A 23,340-nucleotide genomic window follows, 5' to 3' on the forward strand; every position below is an offset into this window, starting at 1 on the left:
GTTTAACGTTTTGTTTTTATGTTGAGTACAGTATAGTATTTTCCCTAAACTTTACAAAATACATGAATATCTTACCAAATAACAAATGTATTTATTTAACATGACATTGAGAAAGTAAGCTGCCTTCCTCTGATGTTTTACAGGTTCATGGTGGAACAACCTTTAATGATATAGAGAAGAAAGTAGAGTTAGCTGAAGAGAAGGCACTGGAGAATGGGGATGGTGTCTATACTATACTATTTTTCGACGAAGCTAATACAACCGAAGCTGTTAGTCTTATCAAGGAAGTTATGCTAGACCGTTCTGTTAATGGTAGACCTCTGAAAACAAAGTCCCTTAAGTTTGTGGCTGCGTGTAATCCATACCGAATGTTACCTGAGAAGGCAATCAAAAACCTCGAAGCTGCAGGGTTAGGTTTCCGAGTGAGGAACGCAGTAGACTCACGTGAAAAACTAGGTAAATTGTAATGTATCTCAAAAACATAATATATACATTAACAGATATAGACAAACAGGAAGACTCCTATGCGTTTTTTTGCCAAATACTGCAAATACTTACTACAAACGTTGTGTTTGCCTGCAAAATAGTTACCAGGACTCTCTGAAAACGGACGATATATTTTAGTACCTGCAATTGTTAATATGAGAACTTATAATGGTAATTTGGCAAATAACACAGCCACATACACATGTCTGTCTGTCTGTCTGTCTGTCTGTCTGTCTGTCTGTCTGTCTGTCTGTCTGTCTGTCTGTCTGTTTGTCTGTCTGTCTGTCTGTCTGTCTGTCCATCGATGCAGCTATCTGTCTTTCTATCCATTTATCTATCTATCTATCTATCTATCTATCTATCTATCTATCCATTCAATCCATCCATCCATCCATCCATCCATTCATCCATCCATCAATCCATCCATCCATCCATCCATCCATCCATCTATTTAGCCAGTCAGTCAGTCAGTCAGTCAGTCAGTCAGCCAGTCAGTCAGTTAGTCATTCAGTCATTCAGTCAGTCAGTCAGTTAGTTAGTTAGTTAGTCAGTCAGTCAGCCAGTCAGTCAGTCAGTCAGTCAGTCAGTCAGTCTAAGACTCTTGTTTGTTTTAAGAAGCAATTGTAAGAAACTTAAATTGAGTCGTCAATCCTTGCTATTTCCAAATCATTAAATGGTGTAAAAGATAAATAATAACATAAGTCAAGTATACGTTATAGAATTTACAAAACTCGTGTAAAATTCCAAACTTTTCAAAAGTCTGCACCTATCGCTTAAAATTGTAACAGGAAATATTCCTCTACGTCATCTGGTTTACCGTGTACATCAATTGCCGCCAAGTCTTCTAGCATGTGTTTGGGATTTCGGACAACTCAGTTTGAAGTTGGAAGAGTCATACATTAGAAGTATGGTGAAGCACGGGGTAAGTAATCGATTTATTATAAGCATATCTTCAGTAAATGTGTACACAACGGCTTGAACCTTCGACTAGATTCACACCTCGGCGAATTTCTTTTGTAAGTTTGATTCTCCCCATTGCTGTGTGTGTGTGTGTGTGTGTGTGTGTGTGTGTGTGCGTGCGTGCGTGTGTGCGTATGTGTGTGTGTGTGTGTGTTCAAAATAGGACTAGGATTATCTGACTCCATGGAAAGTCATACGTCTTTGACCGTTTCTATCTGAATTTTCCCTCTTCATTATATCCAGTTAAAGAATCCGAGTGTCAAATTGACTGAAGCTGACAACGCTTTAATAATCAAAGTCCTTGTAGCTTCACACGACTACATGCGAAGGCAAGAGGTAAGGTTCTACTCTTCTTGTTCTCTATATTGAATGTCAAACATCTCAGAATAAGTGTTTTAGGGGACGTGTGCAAAGTTGCTATTCAGTATTAGCATAATCATATAAAGAGGACACATAATTACACATTTAAAACAATGTATTTATCAATTACTACCCTAAACGAATGTTCATAAATGTTTTGCTTATATGACGTAATGCATATATTGATTTACATTCAAAACAATCCCCGATTTTTCCAAATTATTAATTTCCTTATAGGAAGAATGCAGGTTTGTTACTCTTCGAGACATTGAACGCGTTATAAACGTATTTACATGGTTATATGTAAATTACGATCTTTATGGTAACGCAATGGACGAACAATTCCAGTGCAAGAAACGTACATCAGTGGAAGGAAGTGGTGCTGGCTTACTCCATCGTTTTGAGGGGTACATCTCATCTCACATTACGAATGTAAGTCATTCATCATACATTCAATATTCAACAGAATATGAATTGTGAATGAAATATACTCTTACAGTCTTATCCAAACATGTATCAAACTTCTAATCGCGAATTTCCAGAAATGTTCACGAAATCTGTATTCCCCATCTTTTAAATCTGTGCTATTAACAAGAATTCAAGCTAAAGTTCTTTAATAAAAGGGGATTCTAACTATGCTATAGAGACGCAGCGCACCGTGAATATGCATCTCATATTATTGGTACAGATTATATTATAATAATGAAAACTTTGTAGTACAAGGTGAAATGTAGATGGTTTTGATATAGCTACTACAAATACTTAGATGCTGTTGTATACAGTTCTTCACGAACCAGCTTCAGACAGAAATGTAGGAGAAGAAAAGTAAACTGCAGGAACAAAAGTAAGACCGGATGCAATTGTTGCTTGTGTCTGCCGCTTGCAAAGGATGATTTATATATATTGTAACACTGCTGCATGCGCATGTATTTTGTAGACGGTGATTTACTAAACAAGAACTACATGAAAGAGAGTGCGCGCCACTTCATTATTTTGAAAGACAAAAACCAAAAACATGCGTCACATCACGAATGTACACTACGTGTGGGTTATACCAGGAAGCAATTGTATTACAGTGGGTATAAAACCCCTCTACAAGTTCAGAGACAGATAATGCAATATTTGCATCCGTTTTATTCCAACACAAATTCATTTCTTCTGCTGCACATATGACAATTGCATATCACTTCTTCAGGACACGCTAAAGGTGAAGCGATGTATAATTCTGACAGCAGGTATATGCTACCATTCGTCTTTAAAAAACCGACTTGGCTATCGGAAGTACATTGCACGATGCTTTACCAGTCCTTACACGCTGAATGGCGAAGGGGAAAAGGCCATAGAAGAGGAAATATCAAGGTAAATAAGTTTTTGCCTTTGTGTTATTTGATGTTATCTTTATTCGCCATATACTTTAAGTGGTATTGTGTCATCCCCGGGTTGTTACTAAATGTTTCAATACATTGAAACTGTTTGCAAACTGGTATAGCACTATAAATATTTATTGGCAAGGAAATACTTCATATCGAAATGGAACACAGAGTAAACTTTACTTCACTCAAATTATACTGCTTTTGGCAACATCTCTCTAAATCTTCGATATTCCAAAACTGTGTAGGAGTAATAAAAAAGTTAAACCTTACCTGTCATTACACAATGAAATGTACATTATTTTCTTGGGAAACCTGTCAGGGCTATGTTTAAAATTCTAAAGGTTGCACTACAATAACGTATATTTCGAGCAAGTCATCGAATGAGAAATTCTTCATTTCATCGGACAGACACACATCCATAATTTGTCTTGTATTTATCGCCCGATTAAGCAATGATGGTTTGTTATCAGCAACAGCTTTTAAGATTACAATATTTGTTTATGGTTATACTGTGTTATTTCTCTTCGAATATTAAACATCGTTGGAAGAGGGCAATCATATATATATATATATATATATATATATATATATATATATATATATATATATATATATATATATATATATATATATATATATATATATATATATATATATATATGTGTGTGTGTGTTTATTACACCTCGACATCCTTACACAAGCTGTCATTAGTCGGAATCGAATCACATGATCTTTAAATAAACTTTTGCCCGCGCGGCGATATTGCCCACGCGTGCAAAGACTTATGCCCGGCACTATTGCCCGCTGAAGTTATTTCGACCGTTGCGCCTCTCTTATGCGCACGTTTTCCAGTGTTGCGCGTTCGAGGAGACAAAGTTACTACAGGGAGACACAAAAGTTTATTTCTTGCAGAAAGTTTAATAAATGTAACTACAGATTACACTCGATCTCCTACAACTAAAGCAGGCCATGTCCATATTAGATGCTTATATGCAAGTACAATTTCGAAATGCATCATCAGAGAGAAACTTTACTTCTATCCATGACGAATGATGATGAATGAAGATTAGCTATGTGAATAACTGGACCAATGAGTGTACGATGTAATAAAATTAATAACACACGCGCTCGGGCAATATTACAATTAGTGCATACCCTCGGGCTGGCACTCTTTACCAAAATTTGGATGATGCTTGAGCCGAAGATCAAAATTTTGGTAAAGAGTGCCAGGCCTTGTGCTGGCACTAAATTGTGATATTGCCCTCGCTGGCATGTGTAAATATATACACACTAGTATTAAACTGTTTGAAACATTCCAGGTGTCAGGATGTATTCCTGGATGGTATAAAGCTGAATCCAAACATAGCAAGGAATGAAGCCCTGAAGGAAAACGTCTTTATGATCATTGTATGTTTGGAATTAAGGATTCCAATATTTCTTGTTGGGAAACCAGGAAGTTCCAAGTCTCTGGCAAAAACCATAGTTGACAACGATATGAAAGGATTAGCTTCGTCTTCTAAGCTGTTGAAAAACCTGAAATCGGTATGAAAACTCATCGTTTAAACCTTTGCTGATATTTCCGTTAAAAACCTCATCCCACTCACATTGTACACCAATAAATCAAGAAGAAAAGTAATGGGTCAACGTGTCTTTAAAATGGTCTAAGAATGTATCCATGTAGTACATCAAAACTGCCAACCGACTTTTGGAATTTGGGGCCCTTTAGAATTTGTGTGTGTGTGTGTGTGTGTGTGTGTGTGTGTGTGTGTGTGTGTGTTTGTTTGTTTGTTTGTTTGTTTGTTTGTTTGTTTGTTTGTTTGTTTGTTTCTTCCAATCATTGTTCGGGTGTGTTTATCTTTCAGGTCCAAATGTGGTCTTGCCAATGTAGTCAACACTCAACAGCAGAAACGATCATTGAGACATTCAACCTTTGTGCAAACTTCCAAAGAAAACAACAACTTGATAAGAAACTTGGCGTAGTTGTGCTCGACGAAGTTGGCCTTGCAGAAGACACCCCATCTCTACCACTGAAGGTAGATATCCTTACATTTTCCCCATTAATCTTTACCAAGGGCTGTTTTATTGTTTTTATTCGGTTACACCAATTTGTCTGCAGCGTTAACCCCATAAAATGCATGTTTGTGGAAAGATCGCATCACACATTCCTAATCCACATAATAAATTACCACAATAAATCGTAAATTTACTTGTCTTTGCTCAGACTCTACATCCTTTACTTGAAAATGGTTGTATTGAAGACACGGATACGCCAGCTGCCTGGAAAAAAGTTGGATTCATTGGGATGTCAAATTGGGCATTGGATCCAGCAAAGATGAACAGAGGAATATTTGTGGTTCGAGATGTCCCAAGTATATCAGAGATTGAGAACACAGCAAGGTGGGTGGACTTTTTACTGTGCTGCACCCTATGATATTCTTATCCATTAAAACTTATATTTTCGTTACTGATAATAATGTCTATGTCTTCTAACGCCCTTTTCGCCATTAAAACAGTCTATTTTCACTATTTTTTCCACAGGGAAATTGCATCCGCTGATGACATGAAACAGTTAATCAAACCATTATCTGTGGCATATCTAGACCTTTTCAGACAATGCTCTGAAGAGAGGGAATACTATGGATTGAGAGATTTTTACGGGTAAGTTGACACATTTACCAGATATAACAAATACCTTGTAATACAGGCTTTACAAACACCTTTGTCTGTAACGCCCATGAGAAGTCACCCCCCCCCCAAACCCCCCCCCCCGTCACCCCCCCCCCAAAAAAAAACAAACAAAAAAAACACAAAAAAAACAACCAAACAACAACAAACAAACAAACAAACAACAAAACCAAACACACACACACAACCCCCCGCCACAACAACAACAACAACAACAATAATAATAATAATAATAAAAAAACACTGATGCCGTATTTCTGACCATTAGAAATCTTAGTTTCCTAGCTCATTTGCTGTAATTATATATTTCATGAAGCCAACGTCTTTTAGGGATTGTAGTGAAATTATGATTTGGGTTTCACCTTCTCCCCACACACTGACGCGGTATCAATACATGTTTACAACACTGTTGCATATCAACCTATTACATGGACTTCCATGTGACAATGTTTGCGCTGTGATTAATCAAATCAGCAAAATGTTAATAACTTCTAAGTCTATTAGAATTCGATAGGAGAGATTTCCATATATAAGTGTCGCTCCACCTCGCTCTGCCCAAACTTATCCATGAATATATCTTTTCGAACTCTAATCTATACTTAGACATTTTTATTACAATATGGTTACCATGGTCATGAAATTATTATCAATTACTATGAACAAATATGCAGTTTATCGACAACTTTCCTGAAAGGTTACACGAGACCCAAGTCAACATCTTTCATGTACAAGACGTAAATTCGTAATTGCCATACAACATATTGTGAAATTTTAAAGGGACTAATTTATCAACATGTTATCAACGTCACCAACACGAAATAACAGTTTATTAATCGAGCTTCTCTCCAATAATTCAGCCTTATCAAGCTACTGTCTGCTGTTTGCAAAACGCAAGGAAGGAAACCAACCTGGCAGGAGTTAAAACACTGTGTTTTCCGTAATTTCGACGGCCACCAGACATTAAACGCTATCGATTACTTTCACGTTCACTGCAAGGTGCTTTGCACAGCGCCAAAAGAAGATGTGAGTCTATGTTGAATTATTCATTCACATATTATATTTAAAGATACATGAATAGAAACTAGACAACGTTATACACGCTGTGCATGAGAGTACATAACGTATATTTGTTAATATGTTAATATTTTTCATGCAACATTTAGCCTGATATGACGGTTCCAGAATGTTTATTTTATCCTAAATGCAGTTGATTTAGGATTAAGTTTTCTTCCATTATTTGATTTTTCAGGGAAAGCAAGAACAGGAGGAAATATATCATTGTTCAAGTTTGAATCTAGTGAGAGCAAATTTGAATTCTGTCGGCTCCAGTGGGTTAGTGAACTTAATTGAAATAGTGCTAACAATGGGGTTGGTGTCTGTTCACTTAGTATGAAAACGAAGTACATTTTGTAATAAGTTTGGGATTTGTAACTTTTGCATTTATGGTGAAAATGAATGAGCACGGAATAATAACGTTTCCATTGGCGGTTATTTACATTTGTTTAAAAACAATGTTTCAAAAACATGATATTACCCTTAACTATCATCACTGCATGTGTCATTTTGTAAGATTTAATGTATTGAAAACAACATTATGCAATTGCTGTCGTTTATTTAATCAATGTTACTATAGAATCCATGGAGCTATTTCAAAGGAGGCGTTGAATCTCTAAATCTTAGTGTTACATACAAACGTACAAGAATTACTGTTAATCTTTCCCTTCCACTTTCATTCAAAAGCAAACCCCAATGTATTACTCTAACCCGTTCTTTCAGAGAAACCCGTTATCTCATGTTAATGACAAATCATAGTGCCGCCCATGATGTTATTTGGCATTTAAAAGACTATGTCGGTAAACCATTATTGAATGCAGAGAAAACATTGGTTATATTTGGAAGTCAATATCAGAGAGACCAGGGATATACTCAGGTAAGCTGGCTCATAAAATTATGTGCAGATTACCTTTTCAAAGAACCCTGTAAACCAAACTAAGATTAGTACAAAATATGATACATAATGTTGTCAAATTATGTGATATCAATGACTTTTTAAATGAATACATGGAAAAAATAGTGTCAATTCCATAGGAGATCTATTTATTTTACTGTCTGACGTTATCAGTGAGAGCAAGGACTACCAATATGGTGGTTTTTGAGAATTGTCATGCTTGAATGTAAAGGTGATGTCGAGCAACCTTCACTTTAAAAAGTATAGCAAGTTGTCGCAAAACCGTAGACATAAAATTAATAAACGTACGAAAAGGATAGAAAAGAAACCACAAGTATTATTGATATATACATATTTACCAACATAAAGCGAATCACGATTTGTGTGTGTGTGTGTGTGTGTGTGTGTGTGTGTGTGTGTGTGTGTGTGTGTGTGACTAGTGATTGAAATTTGTAGACATACCAAAACACAGTAAAATAAGTCAAATTTTGTATGGACATATTTGAAGCAACATAAAATAGGTCATGTTTTCTATAAGAATAGTCAAGTTGAAAATAACAGACATATTTGAACAGAATAAAGTAACTTAAAAAAATATTGACAGGTTTGCAGAAATATAAAGCGGATAAAGCTTTGTATGGAAACTGGACAGACTGTGGTACTTATTAATGCTGACAACCTGTACGAGTCTCTCTATGATACCATGAACCAGGTAAGCTGAATATTGTATACTTATAGTGCCATTGTATTTAAATTGTCTTGAAAACACAAAGTCGTTGGAAGATTCCAAAGAATGATGTCAAGCATTTCCAACCATATTTCATTTAAACAATACGAGAATGATTTTGATAAATTGGCAATGTTATGTTAGGTCACACACACATGATACACCCATAACAGTATATCCATAGTAAACGCATTCTATTTTCATTCTATTTATTATTTTATTCGGAGAAGGTTTTAATGGTCTTTTTACCAGCAATTTGCTTGATGCCAATTATTCAAAAAGTTTACCTTTACCTATCCATAGTATTATTTTGAGTATGGAGATCTGCGATATGTGAATCTTGGCCTTGGTACCAATCGATTTAATTCCCGCGTTAGTAAAGATTTCAGGTAATTACACATTCTAAACGTTATGTTGGCAGCGCATTGCATAAGGTGTTTCTTTTAGGTAGATGATAAACTGACCGCGATTTTTGTGCATTTCGATACTGTCACATTAATCAAATGTTCAATTGGTTCCTTTGTTCCTTTAATTTGGTATGTTAAGATGTGAACACACACACACACACACACGCACACACACACACACACAATTTGAATAACCAAATATATAGAATTTATAGCACACTTACAAATCCAGAAAGTTGAAATACACATATATCTAATTAAGAGAACAATAGCTTAATAGTATATCTTCGAAGTTAACGTTTCATTCTTGTTACTTATGCAATCTAAATTTACTATCATTGTGTACCACTTCCAGACTCATCATCATTGCTGAGAGAGATATTGTTATGAAGAATTATCCAATCCCACTCATTAACCGTCTGGAGAAACATTTCCTAACATTTGATGATTTGTTGACGACGTCAGAGCACAACATGGTAGATGAAATGAAAGAGTGGGTAAAGTCCTTTGTTGCTTTTGATCAAACAAAACTAGGTTTAGGAAGGTAAGTATTTGATTAATATTGATTTGCGGTATATACTAGATGTAAACTCTTAAGGACATTAATTTGGCAGTAAAACAACCATATAGCATAAAGGCATTGAGTAGGTCGCGTATCAGATTACTGTCGACGTCGTTATTCTCAAAACTTGGTCAGTGTCAAAGTACATAACAGAGAGTGGGTTACTGGCTTAAAGTTATAATACAAATCTCATAAACTCAAAACTCGGTGTCATCTTTTACACATAACTGATGAAAATAAAATCATGTATATACAGCAAATTGTATTTATCACACAACCAAGATTGTATTGACAATTGGTCGTTTATATTCAACAAGTTGTTTATATTTCCAGCTGCATGTGTGCGTTTTATGCTTGTGTTTCAATGTATAGGTATCATATTACATCATTCAAAATATCGAAATATCTAAGCCATATTACATTGCAATTATTCATCACAGGGAAAGACACAATGTACATTGTACGTCTCATTACAGTGCAACACTGGAGATGATTGGTGAGTTCATCGTATAACATGAATCATGTATCTAACCTTCACAGATGTTTTCATTTATCTCATTTTTTTCACAAAGCCGAATGGATTATAAATGTAATCCTGAAAATGCATTTATCGGACTTGGAGACGATACCATTGCAATGATTGTCCATCAACTGTCTATTCAAAAAGACAGGCCCAGTGAGCAGGTAAGAATACGATATATTTCCTACCTGTTCATGTACACGTGCTTTGGAGTTGAATATGATATTAATAGATAGATAGATAGATAGATAGATAGATAGATAGATAGATAGATAGATAGATAGATTGATTGATTGATGTGCAAGAGTATAATTTTGATCAATCTGTATACCTATTTTCAAGTGTTACCATATTGTGAGGACCCAGAGGACTACTATATTCTTGCAAAATAGCAAATTGCAACTGATTAAAATTCGGTTTATAGTATATTTATCTACTACTAAGTATTAAAGTGTTATCGTTAGTTTTAATTTTATAAATGTATGTCTATACACGCGTCGCCTTGGTTGTTGTTGGTGTTTTTGTATGTGTTGGATAAACAGCCATACTTAAAACACTAGTACGTTCCATATTTCTATACCGGCGCAGGTCCGTTTTCTCATGAAGTTTTGGCATTTGCAACTCAAACACTAAAACAGTATTGTTTGAACAGAGGGAGAACGGGGCAAATTGATCAGTGGACAACAGTCCGGATGCAAAAGAACAATGGGTCTAGAACCGTCTATTCTCATAATAACATACCCTCTATTACTATAGGACATTCGAAATGCAACCAGAGCTGTGCTTTTACAGTATTGCACACCCGATGCAGTGGCCAGGCTTTCACTAACTCCTTTAGGGGATATCGCCCAAACTATTCGAGAAGAGTATTTCGATAAACAACGCCACTCAAGTTTGACTTGTTTTCTTGATGAAGTCATAAGCAGTCATCCAGAAAAGGGAATTTTAGCACAGGTATGGGCTAATAAAATACATTTGGGTTGAGCAGTATATTTAAAATTTATGCAGAATTTTTAAAGGAAAAGACAAACAACCCACAAATAAAATCGTTTAGTTTTATTAAAATGATGGGACTTTTTCAAAGGACTTTCCCTATAAAAACTCATCTACAAAGTATTAGAATATTAACACAGATAATTCATGCCGCTAACTCACTAATACCACTAGGGGATTGTTAGAACGTTGGAACGTTATGTCAAAACTACCGACAGTCATATCATGCACATGACTATCTTTTTTAAGAAATCAAAAACTTTTACTACATGTCACAAAAGGTTACCAGCATACAAATTGACATTCAGACAGTTGAGACTCAGAAGGAATATGTGTCTTCCAAGATAAGCTAGCGACTTGCAAGAATCATATGACAAAATTTATACAATATGTTTTATGTTATTTCATGCTATATAGTATTAGTATGGTTGTTCCTTATGAAATTCACAGGGACTTTTATTTGACACGAGTCTCGACATTTTTGGATAAAAATAAATGAAACAACCTTGCTGCAGAGAATATCTTAAGTATTGATATTTCATCTGCTAAGGCTTGCACTCTAGGTGTAGGACACATTTGGTCATTTAATTGAATGATTACAATTTCTACCGTAGGTGACAACTCATGGTAAACTTCTTAATGTCAACCGAGATCTGGCAAACTTGCCGAACAGTTATCACGGTATAATAGACGTCCTGAACCTGCAACAGTTTACATCAGAACAAGAGATAAGAGATGTCCTTCAGTAAGTATTTCACAGAATATCAGACAATCGTAAACTCTCTACAGTTTACACTTGTCTCCAAGTAGAGGTTGTAATGTCTTAACACAGTTATCATTATCGCCAGATGTTATTTGATAATTTGTTAAGAAAATGTATTGAAAAGTGATAAAAAGATATCTACTTATTGATTATTGACTTTAAACTTAAATGTATGTAATGTTATAGTCATGGTTTGTTCTTTATGAATTCCCAGGGACTTTTACTCGAACGGTGATGGTGAAAAGAGAACATTGGTATTCCAGCTTGCGGCAGACTTGAACAACTTTAAATTGATACCATTCATTCGATACCTTATTCAAGATGAATGGAGGACAAGCCCTACCTGCAATCGCCATGTTGTACTTGTTCTTCATTTCTCTAGAATTGGTGAGAATGTACCACTCAATATACCCATAAGCCCCTGGTTGTCAATACACATCGATGAGCTCCGCCAGCCAACTATCGACGCTCCACAAGTAGAACGTGTTGCATTCAAGGCACTGAGTGACATCCTTTCATATAATGAAGGTGACGCTGTAAATGCCACAGCCATTCTTAAAATGTGTATCCAGAGTGCCGTAGGTAAAATAGAAACTCGGTATAAGATAGAGTCACCAGCATCCCATAACCTATCTAAGAAAGATCTGTCCAAGGAAGAATTGGTAGGCGTTCTTCAGGACCTGCTCGGAGACGATTCTCACATGGGTAAGGAACAGCCATCAAAGAGTAACATTGAGAATGTATTTATATACATTTTAAGATGGCACAATTTGCATGCATTGGAGATTATTCTTATGTCCATGCTCTTTCCTTGATACTCTTGATGCTTGAAGGTTCTTAAACACTTTTTATTAAATCACAACTCCACACTATTGATTGGTGGTCAGATATGACGTGATGTGATGTGGTGCTGTGAGGTGTGGTGTGGTGAGATGTGATGTGATATGATATGATATGATATGATATGATATGATATGATATGATAAAAAGACTGATCGCCTAGTATCAATTAGTACCTATTAGTAACAATAGTGCAGCACAATTAGCAGATCATAAATATGTGGATGCACTGAGCATAAAGTATATGAGTAAATTATTTTTTCTTTCTTTCTTTGTTTATTTCTATTAGAATCGACGTCATTCCCTAAGGTTGTGACAAAACGGCTATGTTTACTACTAAAGGAAAAAGAGAAGAGTCTCGTAAACAACGGCGCCAACTGGGCTCGAAATGAAGTATTCTCAGCAGGTTCTTTAATCGCTGGTGGTACTTTGAGAAGAACCCTCATCCTAAAGCTGTGTAGTGAAATTACACCACTATTTGCAGAATTAATTTCTTACATGAATTTACACAATGGTATTCAACAATTGAAGAAGTTCAAAGGCGAACACAGTTGTCTTTATTTACTATGGCTCTCCTTATTCGAAGACGACAGTATGACACGCATTAACCTGGACAGTTCAATCAAACACTCCTTGTCCGTGATGGGTCCTGGTCCTTCTGTACACAAGAACAATATAGAATGGAAGTTTCCGTTCTCATGGGTTATTTTTGAAGCTATCAACGAAGTAATAGATTCAGCAGAAAGTCTACAGTGTAAGTTGTTGTTGTTTATCCTTTTATAATGTAAATTTATGATATATATATATATATATATATATATATATATATATATATATATATATATATATATATATATATATATATATATATATATATATATATATATATATATATATATATATATAGGAAGTCAGTGGTAAGATATGTCCGTAGTACAGTGCTCGATACGTCTGCACGCAGAGCGGAGTATATGTTGAGGGTAGAAAACTAATATATATATATATATATATATATATATATATATATATATAGAACTCGGTGAGTATCAATCTGCTAAGACAGTGCTCTATACCGCAGTGGCAGAGCGTTACAACCAAGAAAGAGTTCCAGTACTACCAAAACTATATGTATATATATATATATATATATTTTAAAAATTGAATCAAATGCCCGCTCAACGAAAACTGCCTACAGAAATCCGTAATCTACCAAGCAGCCGTAACACGCAAGGACAACGACATTACAGAAACATACATCGGGCTCACAGAAAACGAGTTTAAGACAAGGTACAGAAACCACACAGCATCATTCCGACACACTAAACATAGGAACTCCACGGAACTCAGCAAACATATCTGGACCCTCAAGGATAAAAACATCGACCCCTCCATTTCCTGGCGACCACTTTCATCCCACCCAACCTACAATAGCGCAAGCAAGAAGTGCAATTTATGCCTCAAAGAAAAGTTCTTTATTATCTGCCGACCCGAACTATCCACATTAAATAAACGAAATGAACTTGTATCCTCTTGTCGCCATCGAAATAAAACATTGTTGTGCAACACCTGACCCATCGCACACATAATTGACACCTTTTGTACAAACAAAAGCACCACTCAACACCCTAGGTAAATCCCGCCTTACACCACACGATTTATACGAGGTATATTCAGTACATCAACATCTCCTGACGAGTGATTTACTCACGAAACAGGCTTGTAGAGACGAAAAACCCGACTTGATTTTCTTCTACCCTCAACATATATATATATATATATATATATATATATATATATATATATATATATATATATATATATATATATATATATATATATATATATATATATATATATATATATATATAAAATGAATAAATCATGAATGAATGAAAATACAAATGAATCTCAGAGAGCTCATACATCCTCTATACCATAAGTTACCATTGTATTGGCGAGGGCATCAATACAGCGATTAAGCATATATAGGCAAGCAAACTTAGTTATTATGACAGTTGTTCACAACATGTAACTGTTACTTTTTTTGAAATAATACCCCTTGATCTCTAGACGGTGACCAATGTGAAAGACTCGGGTTGCGATATTGGAAAATCCTAGAAAGTGGCTCCATTGGTCGGACGATCGTTAAGCCTTTGGAAAAATTGGATTGTGACTGGAATGAAGTACTGACTACGTACTTGCATGATTTCATCCACATGGTCTATAAATCAGAACACAAAGTCGGGTATAAGGTATTCAATATCCATTGCATTGTTTTTGTCTCAGCTGGCACTGCGTGTAGGTGGTAAGGAAGGGGAGGGGTTATGCCCGTCTGCCCATGCATCCGTCTATTCGTCACTTGCTAGTTGGCAGTTTTTCATTCATGCCTGGACAAGTTTTCATTTTGTCAAATTCGCAATGAAGGTCAATCGGGAATGCGTAATGTCACACCCACATCTGTTTTCAAATTTGGTCAGAGATGACGACCACTTTGTCGAAATATAAACATCTAGTACCTTGATGATAGTAGCTAACGTGTGGTAAAGTCATCTACCGAATGTTATAACATTAGCCTATGTGTACTTGGGTCACCAACACAATGTTACAACATTAGCTATTTAAGTGAATTTAAGTCATTTAGTGAGTGTTACTACATTAGGTTCTATGACCTACTGAATTGTATGAAATCAACAGGACATACATTGTAGCAATATTATTAGACCAGAACTTTCTTTTTCATTTGACAAAACGCACACTTACAACGCCTGGAAATGTAAAGTACAGATGCTGGCATGCTATGTTTTATTAATAAAATATACACTGCTGTTTGTGTTTTCTCAACAGTTAGCAAGTCAATTTATCCTTAAGACAGCAAAGAAAACTCTCCCAAGCTTCCGGGGCCAAGAAGAAGAGCGTCACCATATTAACTTCGTGGACATACACCTGGCATACCGGAATGTTAAAGGACGCCTTGGTAATTTAAATCGCCTGATAAATAATATGCCAGAGACATGTGACAAGTTGGACTCAAGCGAGCAAGATGAAGATATGGTGAGGAGGACCTGTGCTGCCAACACATGTTGATGAGAGAAAGTTATTTATAATCTATCATGTTACTGCAACAGATACATTGTTACCCACGTACAATGTCTTGTTTATGTATGTATGTATGTATGTATGTATGTATGTATGTATGTATGTATGTATGTATGTATAATATTGTCTTTTTGCGCGCGCGTTTGTGAAAGTAAAACAGTTACAGATTGAAAATGCATGTATGCCAAGGTTGTGTACAGAATATTGGTATTGTTATATTGATCCATTTTATGGCAATGATTGCATTGATATAGTATATTTAGTACACCCATCTATCAATTTACAGTATCAATCATCACAGAAAATATTGATACAGGGTAATTGCTGGAAAAATCTGTACAACTCACTCTATTATCGCCACATCAGTGAGACTAGGTTGAAGGGATATTACACGAAAAGTTCATTTTAGACTGTTTAAAATGTTTCCTTTCTTTTCATGTAAGGATTTGGATCTGGTCATCCTTCATAACTGTCTGCAAAATCTCATCCCCACGAAAGACCAATTGAAGGATGTTTCTTTTAGAGAGAAGTGGTTAAATGATCTTCCAAATATTGGAGCTGTTGCACAACATATCTGCGTAGGGAATGGCCATCTCGCATATAATTCGGAATGTCAAACCCTGATAAATGCTTGCAGGTAAGTATCTATATATATTTTACATTTAGCTATCTCAACTCCCGGGGAGGTATAGATTACGTCTCCTGATAGAATAGCGAATACCGTCCTCCATAGCAAATCTTTCCTTTACATGTATACACACTGGATACGTCAGCAACATAAAGTAATATAAGGCGTAAAAACATTGTGTGTTGTTCCGATTACATTCAGTGTTAAAAAAGGTGGGGTAGGTAGATTTTTTATGTTATTTTATTCTGTATTTTTTTCATGTGTGAGTGTCTAGTTCAGGTTTTCCATTGATTTCCGAATGGTCTCTGTGTTGTTTATTTCATCCTATCAGATGTACATCCATTACAGATTGGAAGAATACTTTAATGTTGTCTTTTTAAGTTGATGTCAGTTTCCGCACACACTATTTATTGCGAGACTTCACGATTTTGTAAAAAAAAGTTTAGGGTCGATGTGAAAAAGTAGATGGGGTCGGGTCACTGGAACCAAAACAACTTTTTTTATTTGGCCTTAGCATCCATTGTACTTCAATCTGTAAACGAATTTTAACAGTAAAGTATTGATACAAGGGTTGCCAGGGGCACATTCGATGCTGACATCTTGCCGAGGACTTAAATCTTCCAGATTACCATTAGTGAGGCTAGAGTCCGAAACGTGCAATTGCAGATTCTGACTGGCCACTTTAACCATTGGACCATCAATAGTCCATATATTTGCTATCGCAATTGTGTGAGTTTGATACAATGAACTGTAATGTAAAATTATTGTAAACCGAATTTGCAAACTATTTTGTTCGAAAACGTTTAAAGTAAAATGACACTGTGGTCACTTTTCTTTTAATAGAACGGATCGAATGTGGCAACAACATTATAATGTCCCAAACAACATTTTGCAGGTTGTCGAAATGAATGGGTTGTGTCCGTCTATGTACACGTGCACCCATTAGCTTGGTTTCTACACTTTTCTCGAGTACTAAACTTGGACGGCACAGAAATCAAATAAATAATGTTATATCACATAAACGTATGAACTCTGTGATACTATTTCATTGGACTTTACCATGGGAACACCATCATCAAGTTATTACTTTCTTTTTTTATTAAGGTCTAAATCATTGACAAACCCAGGGTGTAAGTGTAATACCAGTCACACAACCATTGTATAAAAATTGTATACCAAATTGCACACATTATATGATATCGACCGAGGGTACGTTACATAGTGAGAGGGCGTATGTTCATCACATACCTGTTCTATGTTAGTTTTGAACTAGTTCTAACTAAATACCACAACATTATGGATGTCTTTCCTACAGGAAAGCTTTCTTGTTTTAGCAAAATCAACTTGTATCAAGACATAGTGTTTTTCGCATGTTTATATTTCCATAATTGTAGAATAAAATGGAATGCCATTGCGATGATTCGCCTATACATGGAACATCTTTCACCACCGGACGAAGAGTGTAAGGAAAGTGTTGTGAAATATGCGTATGCATTCTTTCAGGTAAGACGTTTAATACTTGTATAGCTGCTGTGTGATTGTGCTAAACGAGAACAGGTATTCCTATTTCACTTAACTTGAAATTGCTATATCTATTTTTATATTTTAAACATTCGCAGAAATATATCCTAAAACCTACTTTGCTAGATATTACTATGTAAAAAGCATACATTACATTTTCATCATTCTGCCCCAAAAGTGATCGTCTTTCTTTCCATGGCATTTCGATTGAAGTGCCAACTTGAGATACACCTTTTCATGTAACATATATTTTCTGTTACATATATTCTGTTCGTGGAACATCAAAATGTTGGTTGTCTACAGTATGGATTTGATATTTACCCATCGACAAAATCCTTCATGTAAGGCGCTTGGCAGCTTATGAGAAATAATAATTTCCCAACAGATTTCATCTAAATTATACAATTTATGTAGTTACCGTTTAATTATTTTGCATAGCCGGTGCTAACTTGAATAATGTAATTGACGGAATGATATCGGTTGTCAATTTGCCTTTCAACTAAGTGGATATTACCAAGATTATTAAGCGGAATTGTTGAACTGAACAAAACACTACATACATTTTCGTTTATGTATTTATATATCCAGTCTCTTTTGAATGAAAAAGAAGTATCAAAGCTTAGCCATTTCAAAAAGGTAGAAAAGTTGCTGAAGACGTGTAACAGCAGCATCGTAAAACGATATTTCGGGTAAGATATATGCTGTACTATTCTATTTAAAAAAATACCAATGGTATCTTTAATATAGAGAAGATAACGTGTATGAAGTATTCGTGAAGTCGATATCAACAGTGTACATTCATATAGACTAATATCTAAACTATAGATACTGTAAGGTCTATGCTAAAAGATAGCACTTAACAATTATATGAGTGCTTACACGTTGACATTTTGTACATTACCAAAGAATTTTTTTTTTCAATACTGCACCCGATCTTGGCATATTTAAATTTGATTCTCTCACCTCATCGCATTTTTCTCTTGATTATTCACAATTCTTATGCAGGGGTCAAGCTTGTATGGCTGGTACACATCAATTGGCAGCAACATTTGTATTGATCTCAGGGAAGCCATACTGCAGGAAATGTTTCAAGGCAGACCCCAGCGTATCACCTGAGAATCCTACTGATAATGAGACTTTCCATAATAGGTAGGATTTCATGGTATAATTGTCCCTTGTCCCTTTCTCACATATCGCGCAACAATTCAACTAACCCACAGACAGATAAAATGGGATGTCACGGTATGAATACTACACATCAGTTGCACATGTTTAAACTTCTATCCTTGTCAAGACAAGTGCTTGCCTTCGGAATATAGATTACAACCTCATGCCACATCTCTTGTTGCAGATTGTTATTTGATCTGGAAACTAATACGCGCGATACACCCTAAGAATATGTGAGGAATGGTAGACAAGTCTAAAAAACCGAGTTGACGCCGTGTATAATAAATCTTATAATCATCATACCATATTCTTTACTTCATAGCGTCCAGGATTATAAGCTGTATCTACAGAAATGTAGTGTCTTCCTCCTGGAATTGGTTTCATCATTCTATCTTAAAACTGATGGTATCGAAAGTGTTGACGATGAAATGATAGAAAGGTTGTTCGCTTACATAGCAATAGAGGGTATTTTGTTCAAACCAAAGACGTCCTCGTCTGATGTGTGTATCGATACATCGCCGGTTGTCCGCTCCTATTTGCTGCAACTTCTGTTATCATGTGGGTAAGTCTTTCGTTTTACCCTATAGTCCTCTAGGAAGAAGGATAATCGACAGCATTTCATTCAGTAATGTTTAACTGTAATTAAGAACTATTGGTGTTACTCTATTTTGAAGGTGCAATATAAGCATTTATTTATAAGGGCATAGTCTAGTTAAGATATATTGGTAGCAAGACAATTTAACTGTAATTTTGACATTGTCGGAAATAAGAGAATATATATATATATATATATATATATATATATATATATATATATATCTACTCCCTCGCCAGCTATAGAAGTAAACCTCCGTAAGGATTAGTTTTACCATCTTGTTACGTAATATATACAAACATATAAGTGTATATATCGAACTTGACAATCCCAATGTTATCAGTCGTCCGATGATCGCTAACGAAGATTGGAACTCTGAGTAACGGCTTATAACATCTTTATTCTCTTTTATTAAGTATGTATGTATGTATGTATGTATGTATGTATGTATGTATGTATGTATGTATATATATATATATATATATATATATATATATATATATATATATATATATATATATATATATATATATATATATATATATACCTCGCCAATCCCCTTACCACATAGAATGAATGGTCAATAAATATATAGGAAGAGTATATGCACAGACTTAGCCAGAAAAGTCACCATTTACAGACTGTGTCCAATTGTGGTATATTTAACTTGTGTACATATTGACCATTATTTTGGATGAAATTGCTTACACTGAATATCAACCGTTTCATATTGCCCCGACAGTAAGGAGAAAATTGAACAATGTTTGCAAGCCCACTTAAATGAGTGTTTAATGGTGGACCTAGGTGTTGCTGATGATACTCTTGGTGCACATGAGTCATTGATGGAGTTGGTCGTATTATATGCACAGTGTATTGAGGTGAGTCAGTTGACAAAATGCGCATGTATTCGACATGAGAAGTCGAACTGTTTAGCCCCAAATATGAGGGAGTGGACATATGTGTATTTGGAACTTCAATATCCCCAGCAGTGAGACTTCCACAGAGGCAAACCTAAACTTCCTAAACAGTGCTACTATTCTTGTTTTGCTTTACTTCAGTGGTAAATGTGTGACTTTTACACAAACAGTCACAGATTAGTCAAGTGTAAACAGGTCATACTGACAGAATGTGGACAAGTGTTCTAATGATGTTTAAGGATAGCAGTTTAATCTATCTGACGTAAGCATTATCAGAGAACCTCGTATGAACCAGAAATATGTTAGGCAATCGTTCATTTATTCCGGGTACCTTGTTCCTCAAACCAAACCAAACCAAACCAAACCAAATGGGTTTTGAAATTTGAAACGTTTTCGATGATCATTGCAAAATGTGGCTGTCAGCATTTGTGTTTGAATGGTGTCCACATGTGTCCCATTGACACAATTCGTGAACGGTACTTGACACGGTTGACAGCATGTCATACAGTTCATATTGTAGTGAACCCACTTGTTTCTTGAGCTCCTTATAAAAATGGAACTAATACATCTTTAGTCTGTTTACAGGACACACTGGTCAACACAGATGAAATCTTCGAAAGAATGCAAGACGCCTGGGAAAGAATTGAAGCATGTACAGAACAACAATATCTTGTGGCTTCGTCGGATTCACGAACTGTACGAATACAAGACATCCACGACGTTGCTATAGTTAGAAGTGGTCTTCGTAGATTAGCTGAAGTTATACACATTGACTTCGAACGCGGGAATATTACTAAAGATCATTCTCATGTGGTTGCTCTGTTCACGGCAAAGAGTATCATCAGCAGATCCAAATCTACACACATGTCGAGTTTTCTATTGAAACAGATTTGCCGTCGATACAGCTTGGATTACCTTGTAAAGATTAAGGAGCATGAAGTAATGAACTGGATAATTCCTGAAATGCTGATGGACAAGGAAGAGGTAAGCGTTATGAACGAACAAATAAAACAAAGTCATAAAGTATCCATGGCATAAATTGTTACAAGTTTCTGTGATTGTCGAATAACAACAACGCTTGAATCTTATGTCTAGAAGTCAGTTTCAACGTGTTTCACAAATCGTTTATCATTCCTGTCTCGTAGGCTACAAACTTCGATCAATTCGCTATTCATGGGAAATGCTATAGTGAAATAAAGAAGACACTAACATCAATCCGTGATGGAGAAGAAACAACGAGTGATCTTGTTGACATGTTACAGGTTTGTATTTTGACAAAAAAGATATATTTCCGGAGTTACCTATCAAAAATATCCCTTACGTCTGTTCGATGACATCAGTATATTTTGATATTTGATGTTTTGTAACTTTACTGAGGCTACACTGTCACATTCAATTACAGAAAACCAGTGTTTAATCAGTACACGTACAAGAAAACCGTACAAGAAATCCGTCTTTGGGATAACATTATAAAATCGATATATTTTCATTACATTACAGCCGCTATGTAACACGTGACTTGTAATCTGAAACATTCAATTGAAGAGAATGGCTGTACTAATAAATTGCGACCCACAAACTTCAAATATTTATCAACACCTCTAAAACATATTTTCCAAGACAGATTTTAGCTGAGCATAAACAACCTGGATTAATATACTATAATTATACTATTGTAAATGAAAGCCTGTTTGATCGCGAATTCAAAGAATACATTCAAGTACTTAGTGATAATATCGGAAAGATTAGCTTGATGACTGATAGTTTTTTTCTTAATTTTGGACATATTGTTCAACTCCTGTTATTGTGCCTTTATGGCCCACACTTAACATAGCTCAACTAGTTTATTGGAATGCGTGTCTTAACATGTTATGTATTCGTTCCCAGAGATTCACTGTGACCCATGGCAAAGGTCATCTTCAAGTTTGTTTTTTGCTCGCATTGTTTCACAAAAATACCATTGGATTTGAGGACATGGAAAGAAAAGCAATGGTAAGATCTAAGCTGTAGAGATTCTCTGATGTAGTGTTTTGTTGGTGTCATCAGTGTACTACCATCATACACATCCGCTATTTGAATGTATAATATCCATTGTCACTAAAGGCATGGGATCTATGTATGTGTCCTGGTTGTGTAACATTCACGTTGACTGCCATGTCGTATACGTAGTAACCCAACATTTCATTTGTCATTGACATTACTTAAACGTAGTTCAGGGACAGTAATAATCTATATTGACATATTGATTTCATGGTGGAGTAAATGTATAACACAATGTCAAGGAATCTCCTATTATGCTATGCTATAACAACACCATAAGAGGATTTATTTTATTAATATCGAGCTTCTAAGGCAAAAGGCATAAATCACGATTACATGTTTACTTGAAAAGTCTTGTTATATAAGTATCTACACCCAAGCCATAAGCACATTCGAAACATTCGGCGTGTGTCACTTTAATATGTGTGGCATTACTTAGTTACTAGTATGTAAGCAGCACATGGCAATGGATAACAAATTGACCTTCACTTTCTTTCGAGTATGTATTATAAATTTGAGGATAGTGATTGGGTCTATTCTTGTACGTATATGTAATTATTAACACCCTCTGTTTTATTCCATTTGAAGGTAATCAAGGAATTAAAGGATGACGTCATCAAGTTTGACATTCTCGGGAACTCAACGGTAATGATACTATTTAAACATGGCAAAGATTCAATGTATATGAGTACGAACAAAACAGAGGAATTTAGAACAAAACACATTGACAACGTACAAATTATGACTATCTC

At 35.4% G+C, this 23,340-nt stretch overlaps 1 protein-coding gene across 1 annotated transcript in view; it reads left to right on the plus strand.

Moving 5' to 3' along the window:
• The window catches only part of LOC144436801 (E3 ubiquitin-protein ligase rnf213-alpha-like), a 49,442-nt gene that overhangs the window by 12,969 nt on the left and 13,133 nt on the right, over window positions 1-23,340 (plus strand). Inside the window, exons 16-47 of the mRNA XM_078125661.1 lie at window positions 144-456; window positions 1,275-1,408; window positions 1,690-1,782; window positions 2,044-2,238; window positions 3,002-3,165; window positions 4,499-4,721; window positions 5,042-5,212; window positions 5,401-5,576; window positions 5,718-5,837; window positions 6,722-6,887; window positions 7,114-7,196; window positions 7,641-7,794; window positions 8,417-8,524; window positions 8,843-8,928; window positions 9,302-9,490; window positions 10,081-10,192; window positions 10,785-10,982; window positions 11,636-11,766; window positions 11,999-12,489; window positions 12,914-13,378; window positions 14,695-14,876; window positions 15,469-15,675; window positions 16,164-16,357; window positions 17,743-17,851; window positions 18,458-18,558; window positions 18,875-19,018; window positions 19,359-19,598; window positions 20,374-20,509; window positions 21,134-21,532; window positions 21,694-21,810; window positions 22,436-22,540; window positions 23,177-23,233. Of these exons, the coding sequence (XP_077981787.1) occupies window positions 144-456; window positions 1,275-1,408; window positions 1,690-1,782; window positions 2,044-2,238; window positions 3,002-3,165; window positions 4,499-4,721; window positions 5,042-5,212; window positions 5,401-5,576; window positions 5,718-5,837; window positions 6,722-6,887; window positions 7,114-7,196; window positions 7,641-7,794; window positions 8,417-8,524; window positions 8,843-8,928; window positions 9,302-9,490; window positions 10,081-10,192; window positions 10,785-10,982; window positions 11,636-11,766; window positions 11,999-12,489; window positions 12,914-13,378; window positions 14,695-14,876; window positions 15,469-15,675; window positions 16,164-16,357; window positions 17,743-17,851; window positions 18,458-18,558; window positions 18,875-19,018; window positions 19,359-19,598; window positions 20,374-20,509; window positions 21,134-21,532; window positions 21,694-21,810; window positions 22,436-22,540; window positions 23,177-23,233 (5,763 nt within the window). The remainder of the gene's footprint in view (window positions 1-143; window positions 457-1,274; window positions 1,409-1,689; window positions 1,783-2,043; window positions 2,239-3,001; window positions 3,166-4,498; window positions 4,722-5,041; window positions 5,213-5,400; window positions 5,577-5,717; window positions 5,838-6,721; window positions 6,888-7,113; window positions 7,197-7,640; window positions 7,795-8,416; window positions 8,525-8,842; window positions 8,929-9,301; window positions 9,491-10,080; window positions 10,193-10,784; window positions 10,983-11,635; window positions 11,767-11,998; window positions 12,490-12,913; window positions 13,379-14,694; window positions 14,877-15,468; window positions 15,676-16,163; window positions 16,358-17,742; window positions 17,852-18,457; window positions 18,559-18,874; window positions 19,019-19,358; window positions 19,599-20,373; window positions 20,510-21,133; window positions 21,533-21,693; window positions 21,811-22,435; window positions 22,541-23,176; window positions 23,234-23,340) is intronic.

This window comes from Glandiceps talaboti, chromosome 6 (genome assembly GCF_964340395.1).
Source record: "Glandiceps talaboti chromosome 6, keGlaTala1.1, whole genome shotgun sequence".
Classification (NCBI taxonomy): Eukaryota; Metazoa; Hemichordata; class Enteropneusta; family Spengelidae; genus Glandiceps; species Glandiceps talaboti.